General features: G+C 54.4%; 1 protein-coding gene across 4 annotated transcripts in view; it reads right to left on the bottom strand.

Annotated features, from left to right (window-relative positions):
• Rps6ka2 (ribosomal protein S6 kinase A2) overlaps nucleotides 1–20,446 on the bottom strand; it is a 298,320-nt gene that overhangs the window by 17,725 nt on the left and 260,149 nt on the right. For all 4 annotated transcript variants that reach the window (XM_058580916.1, XM_058580915.1, XM_058580917.1 and 1 more), the window contains 4 exons: nucleotides 17,685–17,749; nucleotides 11,086–11,188; nucleotides 7,010–7,140; nucleotides 5,938–6,063 (listed from right to left, as the gene is read on the bottom strand). In XM_058580916.1, the coding sequence (XP_058436899.1) occupies nucleotides 5,938–6,063; nucleotides 7,010–7,140; nucleotides 11,086–11,188; nucleotides 17,685–17,749 (425 nt within the window). The remainder of the gene's footprint in view (nucleotides 1–5,937; nucleotides 6,064–7,009; nucleotides 7,141–11,085; nucleotides 11,189–17,684; nucleotides 17,750–20,446) is intronic.

Genomic DNA, 20,446 nt, shown 5'->3' with positions numbered 1-20,446 from the left:
TCTTAATTCCGTTTCTTTTTCGGTTGACAAATTACATGCACAGTATGAAAATGAGCCCAGACACGTGAGCACTGCTCGCTGTGAATGAACAGCAAGCTCCTCTTAGGAGAGTGAGCCGGCCCTGCCCTGTGCCCTGCCCTGTGCCTGGAGGCAATGCCCACAACTGGGATTAAGAACTGGGGGTACACGCACGCAACTCTCTCTCTCTTCAATTCTTTTGCTCAGGCAAACAAGGACCGTAAGAACAAGACTCAGAGTGCTGCTAGCCGGCAGGGACTGCCTCAAGGCTCCCATTCCCTCCAGGAGCTTGGCGAGGGAGTGGGACCGTTAACGAAGAAGTGACTGGTACCTGTTCCCAGGAACACAGGTTTTTTTGTTTTAAATATTTATTTTTTAGTTGTAATTGGACACAATACCTTAATTTTATTTATTTATTTTTATGTGGTGCTGAGGATCGAACCCAGGGCCTTGCATGTGCTAGGTGAATTCTCCACTGCTGAGCCACCACCCAGCCCAGGAACACAGGTTTGAAGGTAAAACATGCCAAGAGAAAAACTAGAATAATAATATCATTTAATTTCTGATCCTGATATTCCATGTTTTTGGGCTACGGCTTCTGGTTCTGTGTCCGTGCAATTCCTACGTGCGGCCCCTCATCCCTGGGTCTGACATCTGGGTGGGGCTGTGGAGGCAGGCAGTGCACGAAAACAGCCCAGGTGGGGTGACAGGTACCAAGAGGAAGGCCAAGGTGGGCCAGTGGGACAGCGGCAGGAACAGTCCCCTCGGGTGAGGGTTTTCTGTGCCACCACGGATATGTACCAAGATGACAGAATCAGGAGCGAGGCATAGAGAAATAAAGTCCTACGATCAGGGACAGGAGGAGATGCCTGTGCTCTGAGCAGCTTGGGGATGGGTCCAGTGAGAGGAATGTGGGGACAGGAGCGGTGACCAGCTGGCAACATGGGTCCTACAGGCTGCAGCCAGACTGGATCCTGCCCAAGTGATGGGGACCAGGGGAGGTGGGGTTTGGGCAGAGGAAGGCTGAGACCCAACCTGTTTGACACAATTAACTTGGCTGTGGAGCCCGGACGAGGCACACAGAGCTGGTCATGGAAGCAATAGGGGTCTGTAGCTGCGCCTGGACTTCTCAGAAAAGACACCTGGTCGTCTGCAGAGCTCCACGGCTGCTGGTGACACCGATGTCTGGGAGCCTGGATGTCCAACCCCTCTAGCAGCTCTTCTTGCAGGCACAGGGCTCGTTGATTCTGCAGGGGCCTGCCGTCCACCCACATCATCATCACAACCAGCTCCATCTTTCATGACTTGGGCCTCACACAGTGGCCTGATGACCCAGCAGAACAGAATGTTGGGCTCCTTAATCCTAAGGGGAGGCGGGGAGTGCAAAGGCTGAACAAGCACCTAGGGCAATGCGGGCAGGGCCCTGGCTGCCCACTCACCAGCAAGGCGTCCTCCAGTGGTCACCCTGGGCGGGTCTCTGCTCTCCAGGGATATCAGTGGCACTCGGAGACTAAGTGACTGTGCACAGCAGAGCACTGGGATGACCTTGGCAGGGCAGTCGCAATTCTGCCTGGGGACTCAGGCTCCTGCTTCTTTGCTCCTTCTGCAATTCCTAACATGGTGGTTTGCCAAAGAGGACAGAGGCTGGGTGGGTTTGGCTGGTTAAGTCAGCTCCATGCCTAGCTAAGTCGAGAAATCTCTCAAGGAGCACCGAACCTACCACGCCTGGGAGAAGCTGCGAGTCTGTGCAGGTCTCTGCAGCAGATTAGCTCTGATCTGAACAGATGCACTTATCTAGTCCTCCTGATTTCTGCCTCTAATACATGGCTGGGAATTCTTCTGTTTGTGCAAAACAGACTGTCTAGAACATGCGCATGATTATGCCAAGCCACAAAGACCTAAGAACAAAAAAATAAAAAACTCCCTCTCAACTCTTACAAAGTGAGTATGGCACCTTGATGGCACACAAATACCAACCATTTTCCTTTCAAATACAACCAAATTCCTTTCTCCTTCCTTTCAACCCCGCTCAGCCACAGTGACCTTCAACACTCCACCATCCACTCCGCTGCCATCTCCTTCGGAGCTCCCTGTGCTCTGACCTGCTCGCAGCTCTGCCACGCTATCTCATGTTGCTGTACACCAGCCTCCTGGGCAGGTCCTGGAAACAAAGGCACCTGTAGTCTTACACCGAGTCCTCAGTGGTCTGTCACCACATGATGTCTCTAGCTGCAGGGCGCAGGGTCACCGTGCGGCTAAGATGCAGCTGACAAGAGGAGGAGGAGGTACTGAGGCCCGAGAGGGCTTTTTCCCACCGTCCTAACCTGGCTGGCGTGCAGAGGGGCATCCGTGTGGAGTCAAGCCTGAGCCGGTCTGTGAGGAGGAAGAGGTACGCTGCCCTTTCCACCTGTGGCCAGACTGTCCTGTGGAGCACCTGGATGGTCTCACACTTGCCAAGTCCACAGAAAGGGACCAAGCCTGAGAATTCCGCTTTCCACTCAACCGCAGTACACTGGGCGAGTGCCAGTGGGCTGGGTAAGTGATGGCAGTTGATGGCTCATCCAGGACCAGTTCCAGCCACCACTCACCAAAGCCCTCCACAGGGTGTGCGGCAGATAGCAGGGACTCAGCTTAAAAATGCAGCTGAAAATATACGCAAACCCAGAGATCTTGGTGACCGGGAACATTGTGGCAAACCAGTTTCAATGTAACTGTAACAGTAGATTATATGGTGACAGTAACCACAGGGGTGAGATAGAGAAGTGATCATGCAAAACATGATGGAATTCCAAGAACAAGAGCACTGCATGGGACTTGACGTTGGTAGAGGTGACCAGTGGCCTACCTCCTCCCAGAACAACCCACACTCTGAGTCACTGCTCTGTCACAGGGAGGACTGCCCTGGCACAGAGTTCCTGGTCAGATTACCATCCCCCTTCTTGAAGAGTCACTAGGAACAGCAAAGAAGGAGCAGTCCACCTCACCTGCACAAGGGCTTCCTAGAGTTCTGTCCACTGAGCTTCCTGCTGCCCCCAGGATGCTCAGGGCTGGGATTCTCAATGCACCAGTGTCAATGCCATGGCTGAATAATTCAGGGGGAGGGGGTGTCCTGTGTGGTGCAGGGTACTAAGCAGCATCCCTAGCCCAAACATGCCAGTGCTAGTGCCATCTACTGTCCCATCTGCTGTGATGACCAAACTTTCTCCCCCACTGCCGGTGTCCCCAGGGTGGCAAAATCACCCCACAGATGATGACCTGGTCACAGTGGTCCTGTTCAGCTGCCATTGCTGCATCCTCCTTCCTGCTCATTCCCCAGGGGCTTCTGAGTCGCTTTTGTGTGAGATGAGGAGGACGCCCTGTCCGGCCTGACTGGGTTCTTTCACAACAAAGCAGGTCCCTTGTCATCCATGAGCCATGAAGGATTTGGACGGCTGCATTTGTGACCCATTCCAGTGGCTACTGAGAGTGGTGAATCCAAGGGACTGAGCCTCAGGACTTTGGCTGAAGGAGACCCAAGCTGCATGCCAGGTGTCTGCCTGCTGTGTCCTTCCATCCGTGTGACAGCAGGAAATGCACTGAAATGTGCTCCAAGCCATTCCCTCAGGAGCTGATGCTGCTACTCATTGACCAGTCAGCTGATGTGGAAAAAGCTAAAAATACTCCCATTACTTTCTACCTAGAGAATGTTGAAATGAGACACAACAGCCCCCTGAAATCTGCTAATGCAGTTTGGTGACAAAGAAGCACTGTTGCCACAACACGGCCAACTCTGCCATCTCTGAAGGAGGCCGAGAGCCCTTAGCTACTCAGACTGTTGCCACTGCACAGGGCACAGCTCAAGTACACTTCTGAAGTAGCTCTGCATCCTTGGGACAGTGGCCCCGTGCTGCATGTTGCGCAGACGCCCAAGGTTTCTCCATGATCCTGTTCCTTCCTGCTTGGGTTAATTTAAGCATCTTGCAGACAGATTATGACCCACCGAGTCTCAGAAAGAATGTGGGAGATCCCTTCATGTTCACCAGCTGAAGTGGGCCCGGGAGTTCAGGACTTGCACAAGGGAAACAGGAAGGCCTGACTGCTGCTTCCACGGTCAGCAGGAGCCACAGTGCCTGGCTGCTCTTAGGGAGCGAGGGGGGAGGGAGGGTTGTCACAGATTCCACAGGGACGGGCTCAACATGGTCCTGGGACCAAGTCATATGCACTTTAACAAAGCCGGCTTCAGACAGCCTTTGCATGAGAGCTGGACGTGGGAATGTTGGCAAGAACACGCCACTGCCCTAGACAATGGGGGCTTCTCTGCAGGGGCACAGAAGGCAGCTGACTACTCGGGGCTATAGACTGTGACAATGGGCTGTTTCTCTGTGCCTGCTGTCAAGGGCAGCTGTTCCTAGGATGGCTGAGCTCACGGGGGACACAATCTGAATTTCTATTACAAATGACCCACACAGAAAATTCTGAGCCTATGTAAGCTCACCAAGCATAAGGGAAACACATTTCAAAGCATAAATGACATTCCCTTGCCTACAGTGGAACCCAGGTCTCCAGGGCCAGCATGCATGTGTGCCTGGGCAGGCACTGTCCCCGTTCTCCCACGAGCTCCCCCCGTGGTCAGGTGGAGGGCAGGAAAGATGAGACTGCCAGCATCCAGACCCCAGGTGCACCGGGCCCAGTGCCTGTGCTGTGGCAGGATCTCCAGGCTGGGAGCTCTTTCTCCTGCCATGGGGTGCTTCCCAGGACTTCAATCATGACACACTCCTCCCTGCAAACTCTCCTCCACGTGCTCAAGGCCCACCAGCTGGACTCACAAGGTAATGAACTGCTGCTCATGGTCAAAGTCTCCTATTTATGTAGGAAATCAAAGATACATTTGCCAAGAAGACACAAGTTCCTGAGATGTTCTGGCTGGTGTCTTTCTCCTGGGCTGAGCATTTTCACAGTCTAAGAAGCAAGGAGCAGGTGTCCCCAGGGAATAGGCATGCTACCCTGAGTAAGTGCCTCCAAACCTCGGCTTTCACAAGACAGCAGTGGAGCTGTGGGCAAGAGGGGGCGGTCAGAGCTGTCCAGAGTGAGGGCAGGACCGGGGTGGGCAAAGTCACTCCCATCCCAATCCTGCCGTACCCGTAGGCTGTCTCACCCAGATGCTCTTTGCAGAGTTGGGCATTACCAGGAGTGACAGAGTGGGAAGGAGCCAGGATGGTGCTGGTCATGGTGGCAAAGGCTTGGACCTTGTCCCTCAAGAGCCTTGAGGGGAAATGGTAGGCTTTAAAGAGTCTTGAGATCTCACAGAGACAATTAGAATCACTTTTTGCAAATAGTGGTTCTGATTTTAGTAGGAAGCTTTAGCTTTAATCCACATTTTACCAACTAGAAAACTGCATTTTGGATTCTAAAATCAAATACTGAATCTAGCAACAATTACAGGGACTTCTTGTCACTATGGAGAGGGTGCCCGTTGGATTACAGGCCATGCAATTGCTACTGTGCGCTCTCTTGACAGTCTGGAGTGAACCCACTAGCTCTCGGCTTGCGGGTTGTGAACATGTTGTCTGTCTCCCTTGTCTCTTGTTTTTGTTTTGGTTTGGTTGCACCTTCCTTCCTTCTCACTTCCTCTCTCTTTCCCTCTTTCCTTTCTTCCCAACTCTATTTCCTTAAATACTGGGTGCTTAAAGGAGTTGTTCTTGACCTGTATTATACATAAAGCTACTGACAGTGGTCAGTTCCCACATGTTGCATATAACTGAAAATATGATCTGCAAAACAAGTTTTTAATGGCTGACCCCACATCAAAGTGACTGGGACTCCAGCACCTTGGAGCTTAGAACTGCAAGCAGGGAACGCTGTCCAGGCTCCTGAGGTCCCACCAGGACCTGCCCCTGAGCTCGCCCCGCCCCCGGAGGCTCTTCTCTGCGCCCGCCTTACCTTCACAGCGTACTCTGCGTCGGTGGCTTTATGCACACACCGCTTGCACACGGAGTAGGAGCCCACCCCAATGTCCTCCTTGATCTCGTAGCCATCGGTGAAGTGGATGTTGTTCCCATGTAACTGCTGCAGAAGCCAAGAAGGGAGGGCCATCAGCACTCCTGTGCAAAGGCACGTACAGCCTCCTGCACCCAGATTATTCTGTGCCCACTGAACAGACATTTCTCTTTAAGATCTGAGATAATGGGCATCCAGAAGCAAAAAGGAAGATGTGCTTGTAGATATTGGCACACGTGTCCAGAGTGAATGTCTAGCTGGAATCTGATGCCCGGGCCTCAGGGCACCTGCTTCTGACCTCATAAGGCAGCCCCACCAGCACACTCTCATCCAAGATATACAGCCCCAACATGGTCACATCCAGTGTCCACCTCACATACACCACTGTTCTCCATAAGGGCAGAAGAGAATACTGTGGGTTCCAGCCATCCACTTCCCTGAATAGAGAAATTCCTAAATAAGGTTAATTCTAATTCTTTTTTAGAATTCTGAGTTATGGTTATATTTTGGAAAATTCTTTATAAAAATGTCCTCTTTTACCGACCTCTCAGAGACATGGTACCACTCTGCCCCTGTGGGGCAGGTGACGTCCTCTGCCCTTGCAAGGACAGCTGGTCAAAGTTGCCCCGCCCACAGAAAGGCAGGAGTGGGAAAGGCCCATTTCCTGCTTGATCTGGCAGATCACACTGCTTTCTGGGCTCCGCAGGGCAAAGGTGCCCAAACCTGACCTGAGGCCCCCCGGCATACACCCACTGTGGCATTCTTCTGGAAGATGTAAGTGAGACAGAAACAAAAGCAACAGCTTGGTCTCCATGGGGATCATCATGGCCACGCTCAGTAACAACGGAAATGTGGGGGAAGACGAGGTGCCCAACACCACCTCCCCTGAGCACTTAGCATCCAAGGTAACCAAGGTCCTCCAGCACCCCAGGCTGGCTGAGTCTGCAGGGGTTGCCAGAGCCAGGCATCAGCTGAGTGTCCTCCATGCCTGACCCCCCAGGGAGGATGGAGCTACCTGCACAATCGGGTGAACTGGAGCCTTGTGGAGGTCCTGCTGGGAGGGCTCCGGACCCAGGCTGGAGGCCACAAAACTGAATCCTCTAAACAGATGGTGAGCGTTGGCACTTGGGGGCACACCAGGAGAGTCTGTGGGTGAACAACAGCAGAGTTCAGGTTCACGAGAGCAGTGAGCTTGGGAAGAAGGGACAGTGTACATGTACGTGTGTCATCTGTGCACAGAGGTCTGCAAAGCCTGGAGCCCAGGAAGCTACTTTAGTCTGGGAAGTGCCAAGGTTTGACTTTCAAATGACAACAACCATGTCTAGAATAAAAACGCCAAGGTCACAGCTGATGCACCTCCTCAACTAAGTATGCACCATGACCCTCCCCTCTGCCCACCGTGGGCTGAGACAACACTGCCAACAACCCCAGATAGGACTGTTGGGGACAGGGTGGCCGGGCCACAGGTTCCCCTTTAGGGATGCAGCCGCAGAACCAGCACCTGTTGTAGTCCCAGCACTCTGCTCCTATGGGTCAGGTGACATGGCTCTTCAAGGACATCTGGACAGAGTTGCTCTGGCCTCTGCAAAGCAGGAGTGTGAGAGGGCTGTTTCCTGTGTCTGCTTTTTCTAAGCTCTGCAGGATTTGTTCCAAAGCATGGCTGCTGAGGCTGGCCTCACTCCACATCAATCATTAGGAAAAACAAGTGGACGGTCTCAGCGATGTGGACCAGAGGGAGCCAGACCAGGTCTTAGCTCTGGACTCCTACCTCTTCACAGTTGCCCCAGATAGATGGAGGCTCATGTGACTCCCAAATTAAGCAACCAGGGCTGACTTTTTGGAAACGAGCTCCCCAGGTGCTAGACTAGGGGAGCTTGCCTAAAGACGTGGCATGGCTGTTGAGTTTTCAGGGCTGAAGCTCTGTGCCCTGTGCAGAGCGCAGACAGCGACTCCCCCTGCAGACCAGCTGCCTCCCAAGGGCACGGGGCCCTCCAGAGGGATGGGCTCCTATCCTGTCAGTGCGCCGTGGGTTTTGTCTTTCTTTGACAGTCACAGAATTCTGACTTTGAGGTCTGCTTCTTTTCAAAGTCGCCCAAGTTCCCTTGTGCTGCACTAAATCTCTACCAGAAAAAAATGGCTTGACAAATGGATGCACCATAGGGTAAGTGACCTTCAAACCTCAGAAGCACATTAGCATTAGCTTCAAGAACCTGAGCCTCCTTTTGGTCCTACTCTGGGCGCGCTGGGGTTTCTCTCACAGTAGCCGCAGGCTTCTCTGAACTAAGGTCAGTCTAGTTTGTTCCCCATCTCAGGTCAACTGCCCAAGGTCATGTGCAGATTGGTGGGAGATGCCAGTCAATGGGAATTTGTCAGAGCTGCACAAGGGTAGGGGCTGGGCATAGATCAGGGGTCTGTTTTATAGTGAGAGAATGTGTGTGTGTGTGTGTGTGTGTGTGTGTGTGTAGCCACATTAACTTGCAGGTGCACTTTCATCACTGAAGGGGAAATCTGCATCAGGTGAGCAACCACTTCTAATCCAGTGGCATGAAGCACAGCGGTGTCCCTAAGTTGGCCACTTTTCTTTTCTGCACAGTACAGGACAGGCAGCAAAGGCTAAGAGCAGTCATCCTGCTGAAGTTCATGGTGGTCCTTACAAAAAACATAAAAAGTTGACACTGATTGGTGTGGACAGACAGATGCTTTATATCATGTAAAGATGCTGAATCTCAGCACAGTACTTAAAGACCAAACATGCAAGCTAGATAAAAGAAATTAAAAATATTAGATACAAAGAGCCTCGGGGAGTGTTTTCTGATCAGTGGCACATCTGAATGGTTTTCAGCCCTTGACTGGCATCTCCCACCAGTCAGCACATGACCATGGGCAGCTGACGTGAGATGCGGAACAAACTAGACTCTCCTTAGTTCAGAAGCCTGAGGCTACTGGGAGAAACACCCCGGTGCGTCCAGAGTAGGACCCAAAGCTTTTCCCGAACCACGGCAGCTCTTGCACACAGCGAGCACTCAGCTTACCTGCTTAGAAAACCCCACCCTTTTACAGAAACAAGAGTGACATTAATGCTTCTCTGAAAAATCTTCAGCATCGATTACTGCCACCTCAGGGGCAAACTGTGTGGCACAATAAATTAACTTTAAGTAGAACTGAATGGAGAATTAGAAATCGTGAGGAATAAAAAGCCCATTCTGGATAGTGCTGGAATGCACTATGTCTGATTATATTTTCCTTAGGTCAATATGAAAATAAAATTGAATTCTTTAGTGCATAAAGGGCTAATGAGGCTATGGCCACACTGGCCATCTGTGCTGGAGTTTAAATTCTTCAGGAGTAATGCAAAAGGCACACGCGGGAGTAATTCCGAGCCCACCACATCAGCATCTTCTTACCCCGAGGCCCAAGTGTGGTGTTTCCCACCCACAGGCGCCTCAGGACGCAGCACCGCCCTTCCCAGCACTGCCCCTCTGAGCACTGCCCTACCGAGCAGGATTCTGCAGTCTGTGCAGACCCACAGAAGTCTTCTCCCACTCAGACTAAACACATGCCTGTGCTTCCACCTTCATATCAACCACGCGAAGAAAATAGTGATGTGTGGGCACAGGCAGGATGGAATCCCCAAACCCTGCTCCAACTTTCTCATCTTGGAAGCTAACAGTAATACTCTTCTGGGTTAAAAAATTCACCATGAGAAGGGCTGACCCCAGCATGCAGAAGTCTCCTCCTTCTTGGCAGCCTCATCAAATTCTGCAAGAACTACAGCCCCAAACGAAGGGCCACCGTCTCTCCAGCCAGTCACTGATGACAGCTTTGGGTGGCCCTGGGGACTCAGTGGAGTTATAAGGCAGAGTAGGCAATCTGGTCATGCCTCCCTGTTGTGATGCCCTGAGTCTACGGCCCCAGGCCCAAGAAAAGATCCTCTGAAGGCCCCAGTGTCCTCTCCCTCCACACATGTCTCACACCTGCTCTGAGCCTGGGCAGTGGACAGGCCAGGATTTCACCAGCAGCCTGCACTCAGAGGGAGCTAAGTGGATTCTCTATTCAGCTTTATCTACTTGTTACTTGCAGTTAATCCTCTCTTTTTCATGATTACCTTTTAAGCACCATAGAAATGCGGGGTTCCCAGGTAGGGTCAGTAGGGTGACCTCTGCAGCCCTTCATCAGCCCCCATGCCTCACTGGTCAACTAGCAGAGGGGCTGGGAGCTGCTCTGCAGAGCTTCTGCCCACGGCTGCCAGGGCCACGCGTGCAGCTCCAGATCCAGGCACGGAAGCCCCAACCCTCAGGTCTGCATTTGGAGAAGGGCCTCTCTGGGGCAGTTAAGGTTAATGATGTCACAAGGGTGGATCCTGACCCAAGAGGACTGGTGTCCTTAACAGAAAGGGACACCAGAGCTCACAAGCTGTCTCTACACATGGAGGAAAGGCCGTGAGGAGACTGTGAGGTGGTCATCCACAAGCCAGGGAGGGAGGTGCTCCTGGAACTTGACAGCCAGCCTCCAGAATGGACTGTTACCAGCTGCTGTTGAAGACATGTGCAGTGGTGTCCTGACAGCCAGAGCACACCAAGACAGTCACCACAGCTACCAAACACACACTAGGCCATCCTCCCAGAATGACAACTCCTAAAGGCAGCCAACAGACACAACACAAAACTAGATTTATGTGTGCCTTGGTATGCCAAGATGTAGCAGTGACATAACTTTTTAAACAGGCTTGTTTTTACATGAATAATAAATGTCATTCACAAACCCATAGACTTAACTGACAGCCTCCCTCTTCCCACAGAACACTCCAGCTAGATGAGAGATCTGCACTGTCTCTCCTGCCTGAGGGGGTGGTCACTGGCCTGGCAACCCAGAGCAAGCAGTGGGGTCTACTGAACGCCCTGATGATCTTCAGAGCATGCTACCTGGGGAAGAGCAGAACATTGGTTCTGTCACATAAACCTTTACCACTAAGCACAGGAAACAGAAAAGGATGACAGGAGGATCCTTGACACGGGAACCCCTGGCTCTTGGTTCTCTGTCCTGTGGGGTCAGAAGAGAATCCCGCACTGGAAAAACGGCCGTGGCACCCACCTGTGGGCGTCCGTGTGGTGAACTCAGGGTCGAAGTGGAAGGTGTCCTCGGGCCTGCCCACTGCTGGTTTGAAGGGTGGCTTGATCTCCTTCCGGTACAGCTTCTGCAAGGAAAGCAAGGCCGCGGCTGTGGGAAAGGCCATCTGAGAGCCCTCGCCTGCACCTGGGAGCTGCTCCGCACACGCCCTGCTCGAGCCCATGTAAGATGTAGACTGTCAGGGTGTCCTATCCCAAGGATCACACACAGCACGGTACACATGGAACAATTGCCTATGCATAAAAATAAATATTCAGAAGGCCAAGGCTGAGCTGTGGGGCTCGGGATTTGCTGAGTGTTCTTCATTGTGGGGTAGCAGTTTCCCAACTTCTTTTTGGCCACAGGATTTTCACCTCCAAGTAAAACCCTATAAGATGACACAAGTGCCCTACCTGCATGGGTGACATCAGAGCCACCTCAGAGCCCTGCCTGCAGCTCTGTAGGAACTCTGTGAAATCCATGGCCCAGTGAGGCCACATGGCCTTTGTCACCTGTGCTACCAATCGACTTCCCACCAACAGGCTGCTGTCTCCTCTGGAGAGGGCCCACTCCCTAAGCGTGTGCTCCCTGCTTGACCAGAGGCACCTCTCTTGAGATTGCTCCCACATTCCCTTGAGCATGAATCTACCTCCCTAAGTAAACTTTGGCCCATGGCTTCAGTACATGCTGAATTTCTTTCCCATTACATATGCCAAGAACCCTGCCAATCCCAAGTCAAGTTCCCCCTCCTCGCTGGGAATTCTGGCCCTTCCGGAGACACATCTTCTGCCATGACACTCCCTGTGGCCTGTCCATCAACAGTGTGACTGTTCAGCCAGCTTGTCCTCCCTGCAGAGATCGCTGACATGGGCAAAGGTGGCTGTGTGTCCCTCACTCCTCCTTTGACAGGAGCAGGGGACAAAATATCAACTTCACAAGGAAATGGAAGCCCAGTGAATTTGGGCTGCCCAAGAATGTGCAGCCAGCCTGACTCGCCAGACTCCTTACCTACCACACCTGAGGCTGGTACCTCCCACCAGGCAACCTGTGACCATGGGCGGCTCAGGGGCTTCACACAAGGGAGTCCAAGACTTTTCCTCCTTTTTCCAGGAGGAAAAAGGATCCATCATTAGCAGGTTGCTACCCCAGCAAGGGTGTGTACAGAGCCTCCTGTGGGTTGGGATCATCATTCACGGATAAATTGGCTGGCCTGGTCACCTCCACCAGGCCCCTGTGCCACGGCATTTGGCAAAGCTTGTCCTGGGCTTTGTCTCATCTTGTGCCAACAACTTTCTCTTCCCTCCGCACTCTTTAAAGCCCAGTGCTGGAAGCCACCAGTAAGTCCCACTGCGTGGATCAGATCACAGAACCAGGTGGCCTTGTAGACCTTGCAGGCTAGGTGAACATGCTGGTATCCACAGGGCAGCCTGCACAGTGTGCTCCTGCTCCCCCTGCTCTCTCCAAACCTCTGCTGTGCACCACTGTTCAGTGGAGATCCTGACCCGCCCAGCCACAGGCAGTTGTGAGCAGCTGGGCACTTGCCCAAGGATGGGGTATCCTTGGTACAGCAGAACCCCGCCATATCCATGGGCTGACTGTGTCTGGGGACACATTGTGTCCACTGGTGGCCAGCACACCCTTCATCCCCTGTTGGTGCCACAGTTTCAGCTTGGTCTCTGCAGGTAGCAAGCCTTGCAAAGGCCAGGGGCTACGTGAAGCAGGTCACACTGCCCTTTGGTGGCTTCCTGGAAGCTTGCTGCAATATAACGGTGGCTCAATTTCTTCCTGTTGCTGCATAAACATTCTGGAAGGTGCTAATGTGTTAGTCCTCTACATGCTCTTTCTTTCCCAGATTCCACACCTGGGAAGGGCTTGAGGTTTTAGGGAGAGAGCGATCTTGCCTCTGCCCCTGATGCAAGCTGCTGTGCACATGCCTGGCCTGCAGAGGAGCGGCTCCAGCATTCCCTAGACCTTGAGCTTGACGAGGTCCCTACATTTCGTCACACAGACCCAGACCCTTGCCCCAGGACTCTGGAACAACTCATGCCCACCCTATGGAAAGAAATTGGGGTGTCATGGTCCAATTCACCAGGCACCATTTAAATAATCTTCTCTGTCCCAGGGCATCATGGGGACACAGATCTGGCCGTGCGTCGAGGTGGATTCTGCATCCTGTGAGTATATGAGAGGAAACTAAATAGGTGCATTAAGATCCACTATCTAAAGGACCCTCAGATAAGCAGGAAAAGGACAGAGGGAGTAAAATAGAAATGGTAACTGGCTAATGGGCAGGAGACTGGATCTCACTGGGGCCACAGACCCTGACATCTGCTCTGTGCACAATTTTGGCTCTAGCATTTCAAAATTAATGTGTTCCAATAAGGCAGAGGGCACATCACAGATATGCAAGCAAATGAGGTGCAGAGTGGTGGCCTCAGGGAGGGACAATAGCAGGGCCTCACTGGCTTCCGCGGTGGGGTTGATGTGGCAGTGGTGTGCAGGGCATGGCTGGGCTGCCAGGTTTACCCAGCTGTAAGCAAAGTGGATTTACAGACTGCAGAACCACAGGGGATGACTCACTGCGTGGAGTCCTTGTTGGTCCCTGGAAGAGTGGCCCTCCTAGTATACTTGATCCAGGGACAAATGCATAACATTGTTCTGCTGGCAGTGGCAGCAGCCATGTGGAGACGTGTGGCTGAGGCCTTGTGCTGCAGTCCCCGGCCCGAGCCCTCTCCTGTGCACTGCTGACAGCAAGGCACAGCGGCCTGGACCCCCCCCTCCCCCATCCAGCTCCTACCGAGCACACAGCAGCCAACGGCACCAAGTAACACGCTGCTGCTCACCGAGCACCTGGGGCACTGCTCCCTGCTGCGGCCCGTTTCCCCAGGAGTCCCTCCTAGCTTACGGAGCAAAGCTGATGATGTGCTTGGAAGGGTTTGGAAATGTAAACGGAGCAGCACAAGCACAAGTCACTTATAGTAATAATTAATGATCAATTAATAACAATAATGATAAAAGTAATTGCAAAAACACAGGCTAAGTAGCTGCCCTGAGGGCCCTGGCCCTGTTCTGGGAACAGAAGCTAATGAGCAGAGGTCCTTCTCCCCGAGGAAAGACGCGTCTGGAGGAGCAGGAGTATCATTCTCCGCCCATCCAAGAGCTGCTGTCCTCGGGCGCGGGTTTGTGTGGCCCGATCACCTTTTACGCAGCTTCTTTTGGGTTGCTCCTAATCCTGTGTTCTCAGCACTGCTTCAGCCCCAGGGGAAAATAAGCTCAGCTCTTATCTGCCGGACTCCACCATGCCTTCCAAGAGTTCCTAGTCTGTGGTCAACTGCGACTCTTCACTTAGCCAGTCAAGCCCCGCTAAGGGTTGGAAGGCAGCCTTCTGGGCAGGCGCCAGTGTGCTGGGTGCCGAAGGCAGCTGGAAAGGCAGCACGGGCCCATTGGTGACCCACATTCTGCTCCACCAGGTCATTGTCCATGGGACAGCTGGTGGCTGACAGGTGTTGGCTTAAAAAGATCTTGTGGCAGTTTTGGGCCACTTAAGATTGCAGAGAGCAAAATGAATACCCTCATGTTTTCTCAGCTGGATCTGAGGCGAGTGCCTGGATAGAGTCCCCAGGCAGAAGCCCAGCAGCCAGGGACTGTTCTCTCCTGTCACTCCTGAGTGTACGCCCTGCAGAGGGAACAGTCTTTGCACATGGGACTGCTCTGTGGCCATCAGTTATCTGAGCTGCTGACCCCCTCAAGGCACACCCAGTCAAGAACATGCAAAACGCTTTCTTGTCAACTTTCCAAAGCACAGGTGTGTGACTGGGGCCACTAGGTGAGGGAGGGACAGGACAGCAGAGCTGGAGGGCTTGTCCATCACATCACAGCAAGGCCTACACGGCTACCGAGATATCAAGAGCACGTGGGCCTGAGGTGGTGCTTCCTTTGAAGACTCCATCCACATCTCCACACCTGGGGTCTTTGCTGGGCACATACCTCCTCTCTTTCCCCAGCCCGTCCAGGCTGACATCCTTTCTCTTCTGACTGCTGCTCACACTGCTCCTGGACCACGGCCTCACAGTGCAGCAGACACCCCAGGGAGGAGCAGGTGCGAAACATACCTTATCAAATGAAGAGCTGATGCAAGAGTGCTGTTTCAGAGCTCCTCATGGATGGTTAATTCAGAGCTCTAGAGGGAAAGAGATCCTCCCATCCCTCCAGGCTCTGCCTGGGTGTCCTCTGGCAAGGACAGAAATGACAGCAAATATACTTGGTCCTAAAGAACCGGGAGGGGAGGGGCTCTTGAAACCAGACAAACAAAACCAAATGCCAAGAGAGAAAACAATCTTCAGACTATACAGAAACAACACCTCCTGGTGCAGGAATCTGAAGACCTGCTTGCACCAAAGAGATGTCCCCAGCTTTGGAGACCAGAGGTACCTGGGCGCTGTTGCTGTGGAAGGAAGGTGGCTTCTGCCCAGAGCCCGCAGAACCCGCCTCTCACACGTGCCTCCACTTCAGCCTGCAGGCCTGCCCTATGCCGTCTGCAAGCCCTGAGACACTGCCCACTTCTTGGCTGAGATGAGCACCTGTATGTAGTACTTGCCAAAGTCCCTCCTGGCCAAGCCTTCTGGGGGCGCTTCCCTGGGGCACAGCTGGGAACTTCCGTTCCTCCCACCTGCGGCCCTCAGGACCTCCCACCCCAAGCAGCTTCCCTCTACACCCACTCGACCCCCAGACAATGCCCCTTCTCAGGTGTGGTCTTGGAGGGAGGGAGAGGAGGAAGGGACAGTCTTCCCCACAGCCGTCCTGTCCTGAGAGCTCCTGAGGCCCTCGCCCCTCCCCTTCACTGCACGCGCGCGCGCACACACACACACACACACACACAGTGACGCAAGTGTTCACTGACTACTTGCTCACTTGATAGGCAGGCTGGGAGCACCTCCCTTGGGCCAGGCCCTCTCAGTCAGAGTTCTGACCGCCTGCAGCTTATTTCTAGAGCAGGAGACAGAAAATCACCACACTAGAAAGCAGGACACCTTGGGTGTGTTGGAAGGGGTGGGCATGGGAGGTCAGGAGCACAAGGCCGGGGCTGCAGGAGGGCAGCCGGGAGGGCCATGCTGAAGAGCAGACTGGAAGGCAGCCCTGAAGCAAGAGCAAGAAGGAAGAGAGCTAGGGGAAGAGGGGTCCAGGAAGACAGGCAGCAGGTGCAGAGACGGGTGACAGAGGAGGTGGGGGGGAGCGGGGGGAGCACTTCCTCGGCCACCTCCTGGGCTCCTCACCCCCATGGCAGGCTCCCTTCTCCACCACAGAGCATCTCCCTGGGACATGTCCATCCCCTGTTGATCAGCCCTGGGGTAGCACGTGCTGCATCCGCTGCTCCAGCCGCAGCCCAGAAAGTGCCTGAGACACAGGCACCAACACACAGGGCTGGACAGCTCTCAGCGACCCCTGGGGAGAGCAGCTAACCCTGTCCCCTCCCTGGGGATGCCCTGAGCCTCAAGGACTGTCCCGCAGAGGGGGAGCAGGTCCACTGTCAAGGAGAGGCTTGTCTGGGAGCCAGTCCAGGTCCAGGAGTCTCCCCAGAAAATACATCCCGACTCAGAGACCATCAGCTCAGACGACCTTGGGTGGCTGAGCAGCCTGAGCACCTCAGGAGCCTGAACTTCCAGGGTGCTAAGTGGAGGCTTCCCAAGCGGCGTGGCTTACTTCTTGGATGGCCTGCATCCGGTTCGCTCTTTTGGGGAGGGGAAGCAGCCTGATTTCCAGTTGCTCTTTGAATGGGAGTTTTACCTGGGGAGAGCCAGGGACCTCCCGAAAGGTCACACTTCCCTCTAACCTGACTGTTGGCAACGAGTTCTGTAGTCGGAACGGGAGAACTGGGCCTTAGAAACCCCCAGACTTGCCCCATCGAGTGGGGCTCGGGTGGAGTAGCAGAGTCAGCACCGAGGGCCGGAGCTCCCGGGCAGAGCTGAAGCCCCCAGCGCCGTGGGAACACGGTCCCTGCGAGACCAGGGTGGGATTCCTGGAGGCACCGGGAGAGAGGGGGGTGGGTGGCTAATGAGCCCTGTTCTAAAGAGCATTTTGATTTTTAAAAAATACTCCATTAACAATCCTTTGAGATTAATTTGTTAGCTCAGGAAAAGAAAACCCCCAAAGCATGTGCATTGTGCTACAAGAAAGCATTAAAGACAGTTGCCATAGAGGGAGGGAGGGAGGGAGGGAGGGCTTCCTTGGGACACACAGAGGCCCGTTCCTGGATGTGAGGCCTTCCTGCAGGCTTGTGGTCAGATCTGACCACCAAACTTCCCAACAGAGCCCAGCCATGACAGAAACCAGCGAGTCTCAGAGTGGGGGAAGGTGATTCTGCCATGTCCCATGGGCAGGGCAGGGTTCCAGGGACTTCAGGGCTGAGCAGGCAGGAGGGAGGCCACATCTGTGCTCTGAGAACCTGCTGTTCAGGAGGTCCCATGACTCGCTGCATGTCCCCACAGATTCTTGTCTGGGCAAAGCTGCCATCCTCCCTCCCCAACCCTCTTTCCCCGCCAGGTTTTGTTACTTGGATGCCACTGAGGACATGGCACTTAACTTACATTCCAGTCTATGGTAACAAAGAAGGGATGGCGTTTAATTTCCTCCACTCCATCAATGCCAGCTCCTGTCGTGACAAAGCAGAGACCAGCATGAGAGAAGACCCAAGACCACACGTCACCTCCCAGCTCCCAGCGCTGCAGGCCGAGGGGCGCCTGGGTGGGCCTGACCACTCGTCCTGGGGAAGGAGTCTGCTGCTACCCCCGCCCCAGCTCCTGCCCCACACTGCCAGCTCACCAGCCCCTGTCCCACACCCAGGGAGGCCTCATTCAGCTTTGAGGGGTTATGACCTGGATGCAGCCTGGGTGCAGACCTGGAGGTGGCCCTGGGGCAGTGGGAGGAGAGGTGTTGAAGAGAAGGGGTCAGGTGAGCCTGAACTTTCTGCTGCAGGTGTGGGAATGCCCAACCCACAGGACAGGCAGCACCCACAGCTGTGGCCGCCCTTCCCACGCCCTGGAGCGCAGCCTCAGGGGGGCTCCAGACTGGAGAGCACCCCAGAGTCACAGCAGGCGGCTGCCGAGCACTGGCAAGGCTGTGGTGGGGCTTCACCAGGGAAGAATGCCAGGAAGGAAGAGGAGGTCAGGCAGGCCTGAGCTCGGGGGTGCTGAGCCCCGCCTCGTGCCCCTCCACCAACCTGGCCCCGCAGGTCCCGGCTGGAGGCTGCTGACAGCCTGTCTTTCCTCCTACCTGACTGCTTTCCTTATTTGCTCATATCAAAAGCCTATGGCCCTGGGAGGGGCGTAGGTGGGACACAGGGAGGGCTGCGGTGGTGCCCACGCATCCACCTGCACCCTTGCTGCTCACCAGGGACAGCCTGATGTCTGCCCTGGACTTGGAACCGCTGTGCATCCATATCTGTTCCTCAGCTACAACCAATGTGCCCAGCTGGTGTTGACACTAGGGGAATCTGGGTGGGGGGCCTCGCTGTACTTTCTGTTCAATGTTTCCATGAATGCAAAACTGCTCCAAAAACAAGGTCTATTAATTAAAGAATGAAAGCAACCCCCCTAAGGCTCGAGGCACACTCCAGGATGGCAAGGCCCGGGAGGGGCCCACTTCCTCCCCCGTCATGGGAAGGGAGGGGCATGGCCTGGGACGCTGGCCAGCTCCCATCCCGGGGGAAGCGTGGCCCCTCCTTCTGCATGTGGGGCTTCTCTCTCTGCTAATCCTCCTAACACTGCTCAGAATCCCCCTCAGCAGGGCCAGGTACATCTCCTGCCCGGGAGGGTGGCTCCTTCTGGGGGACATTCAGGGTAGCAAAGATGTCCAGCCTGTGAAGTTATGGGCCTTCCCATAGGATGGCAATCACTGGAAATGGCACCATGGCAGGGAGGGAGGTAGCCCTGTGGCCATCTAGCTCCTGCTGGAGGCAGTGACATGGGCAGAGCCTCAGCAAGTCTCATAGACAGTGGCTCAGGGATACCTCCCACTCTCCCCTGGAGCCTGGCCAGGCCTCGTGCTTAGAAAGTGCCAACTCGGCCAAACGCCCTGTATGGTATTCTCTGCCACTCAGCCTGGCATTGTTGGGGTAGCAGTCACGTGAGGGAAACACCGGCAGGCCTCAGGCTTGGGGCTGCTCTGTGCCACACACTGTAGCCTGCATGCCAGCATGCCTGCTCCCTGCCATGGGCAGACACAGCACATGTGCATCCCGTTCACTCCACACACGCCCAGGGGCTCCTGCACAGACGAGGACACTGAGGCCGAAAGACCGGGCCGTGAGTGCCAGGTCGTTATTGCTGTGTTTGCAGAGATGGGATTTGAAGGTGCAGCTGCCAAACTTAGCCCAGGGGTCCCCCTCCTGGGACTCTGCCCGGTCCCATCTGGACCTTGCCTCAGTCGACCCCCTGCTGAGGTCCATCTGAGTCTGTCTCCTTTCTTCCGTCATAATCCCCAAGCCCAGAGGTCTGATTGTGTTCTCATCCTTGAGCACAGTCCTCAATGGGTGTTCAAAGGGTGCTGGAATACCTTCCCGAGGAGCCTGACTTCCAAGGCTGTCCCGTGTGCCCATCCCTAGGCCTCTGGTGGAGTCCAGAGCTCCAGATGGAACAATCTGGCAGTGAGCAAGAGGAAGGGTGCCTCCGACTCCCCTCTTCCAGGTCTCGGCAAGTGTTGGCTGTGTTGCCAGGCACCCCAGCACTTCCCCGGGAGCTGGGCACGCACACTGTACCGTGACTCATGCCTGCATTTAAGAATCTGCTACACATTGGGCACCCACTGCATCCCACTGTCACCCATCACTGGCTGCATGATCTGCAGGAGGACGAGTTAGGGTGCAGGAGGGGCAGGAATTGGAGAATCGGGGTTCTGGGTGCTCTTGGGTCACCAGCCAGCAGGCCTTTACTGGCGCCCTCTTGCCTTGGCACAGGTAGGACTTGGCCTCAGCAGAGAGGAAGGTGAATTAACACTGATTATCACTCAGAAACGCCAACTGATGGGGGGCATCACCCTGGAGGCCGCGCAGGCCTTCTGAGGGCCAAGGTGCCTGTCACTGTGCATTCCAGCATTACGTCCCTTCTCCTGCAAAACTGTAAACCTGTTTGTTCTTTTGGACTTTCTATTTGGGTAGCACACCCTGACAAAGGCAGGGAGGGAGCAGAGTCCCAGCTGGGGAACAAGACAGGCCTGTGCCGATGTCTGACACCCTGGCCAGGCCCCTAGAAGCCTGCTTTGTCCCAGCACATCTGCGACTCATCCCCATCACGGAGGACCTCAAGCCCTGGAACTCAGGGACAGAGACGTCACTCCTGGTAGACTTGGTGAT

Source organism: Marmota monax, unplaced genomic scaffold, assembly GCF_021218885.2.
Source record: "Marmota monax isolate L192 unplaced genomic scaffold, Marmota_monax_Labrador192_F-V1.1 WCK01_AAM20220418_F8-fsc00083, whole genome shotgun sequence".
In the NCBI taxonomy this organism is placed as follows: Eukaryota; Metazoa; Chordata; class Mammalia; order Rodentia; family Sciuridae; genus Marmota; species Marmota monax.
The sequence above is the reverse complement of the archived record's forward strand: the minus strand, read 5'-3'. Positions and strand labels throughout refer to the sequence as shown.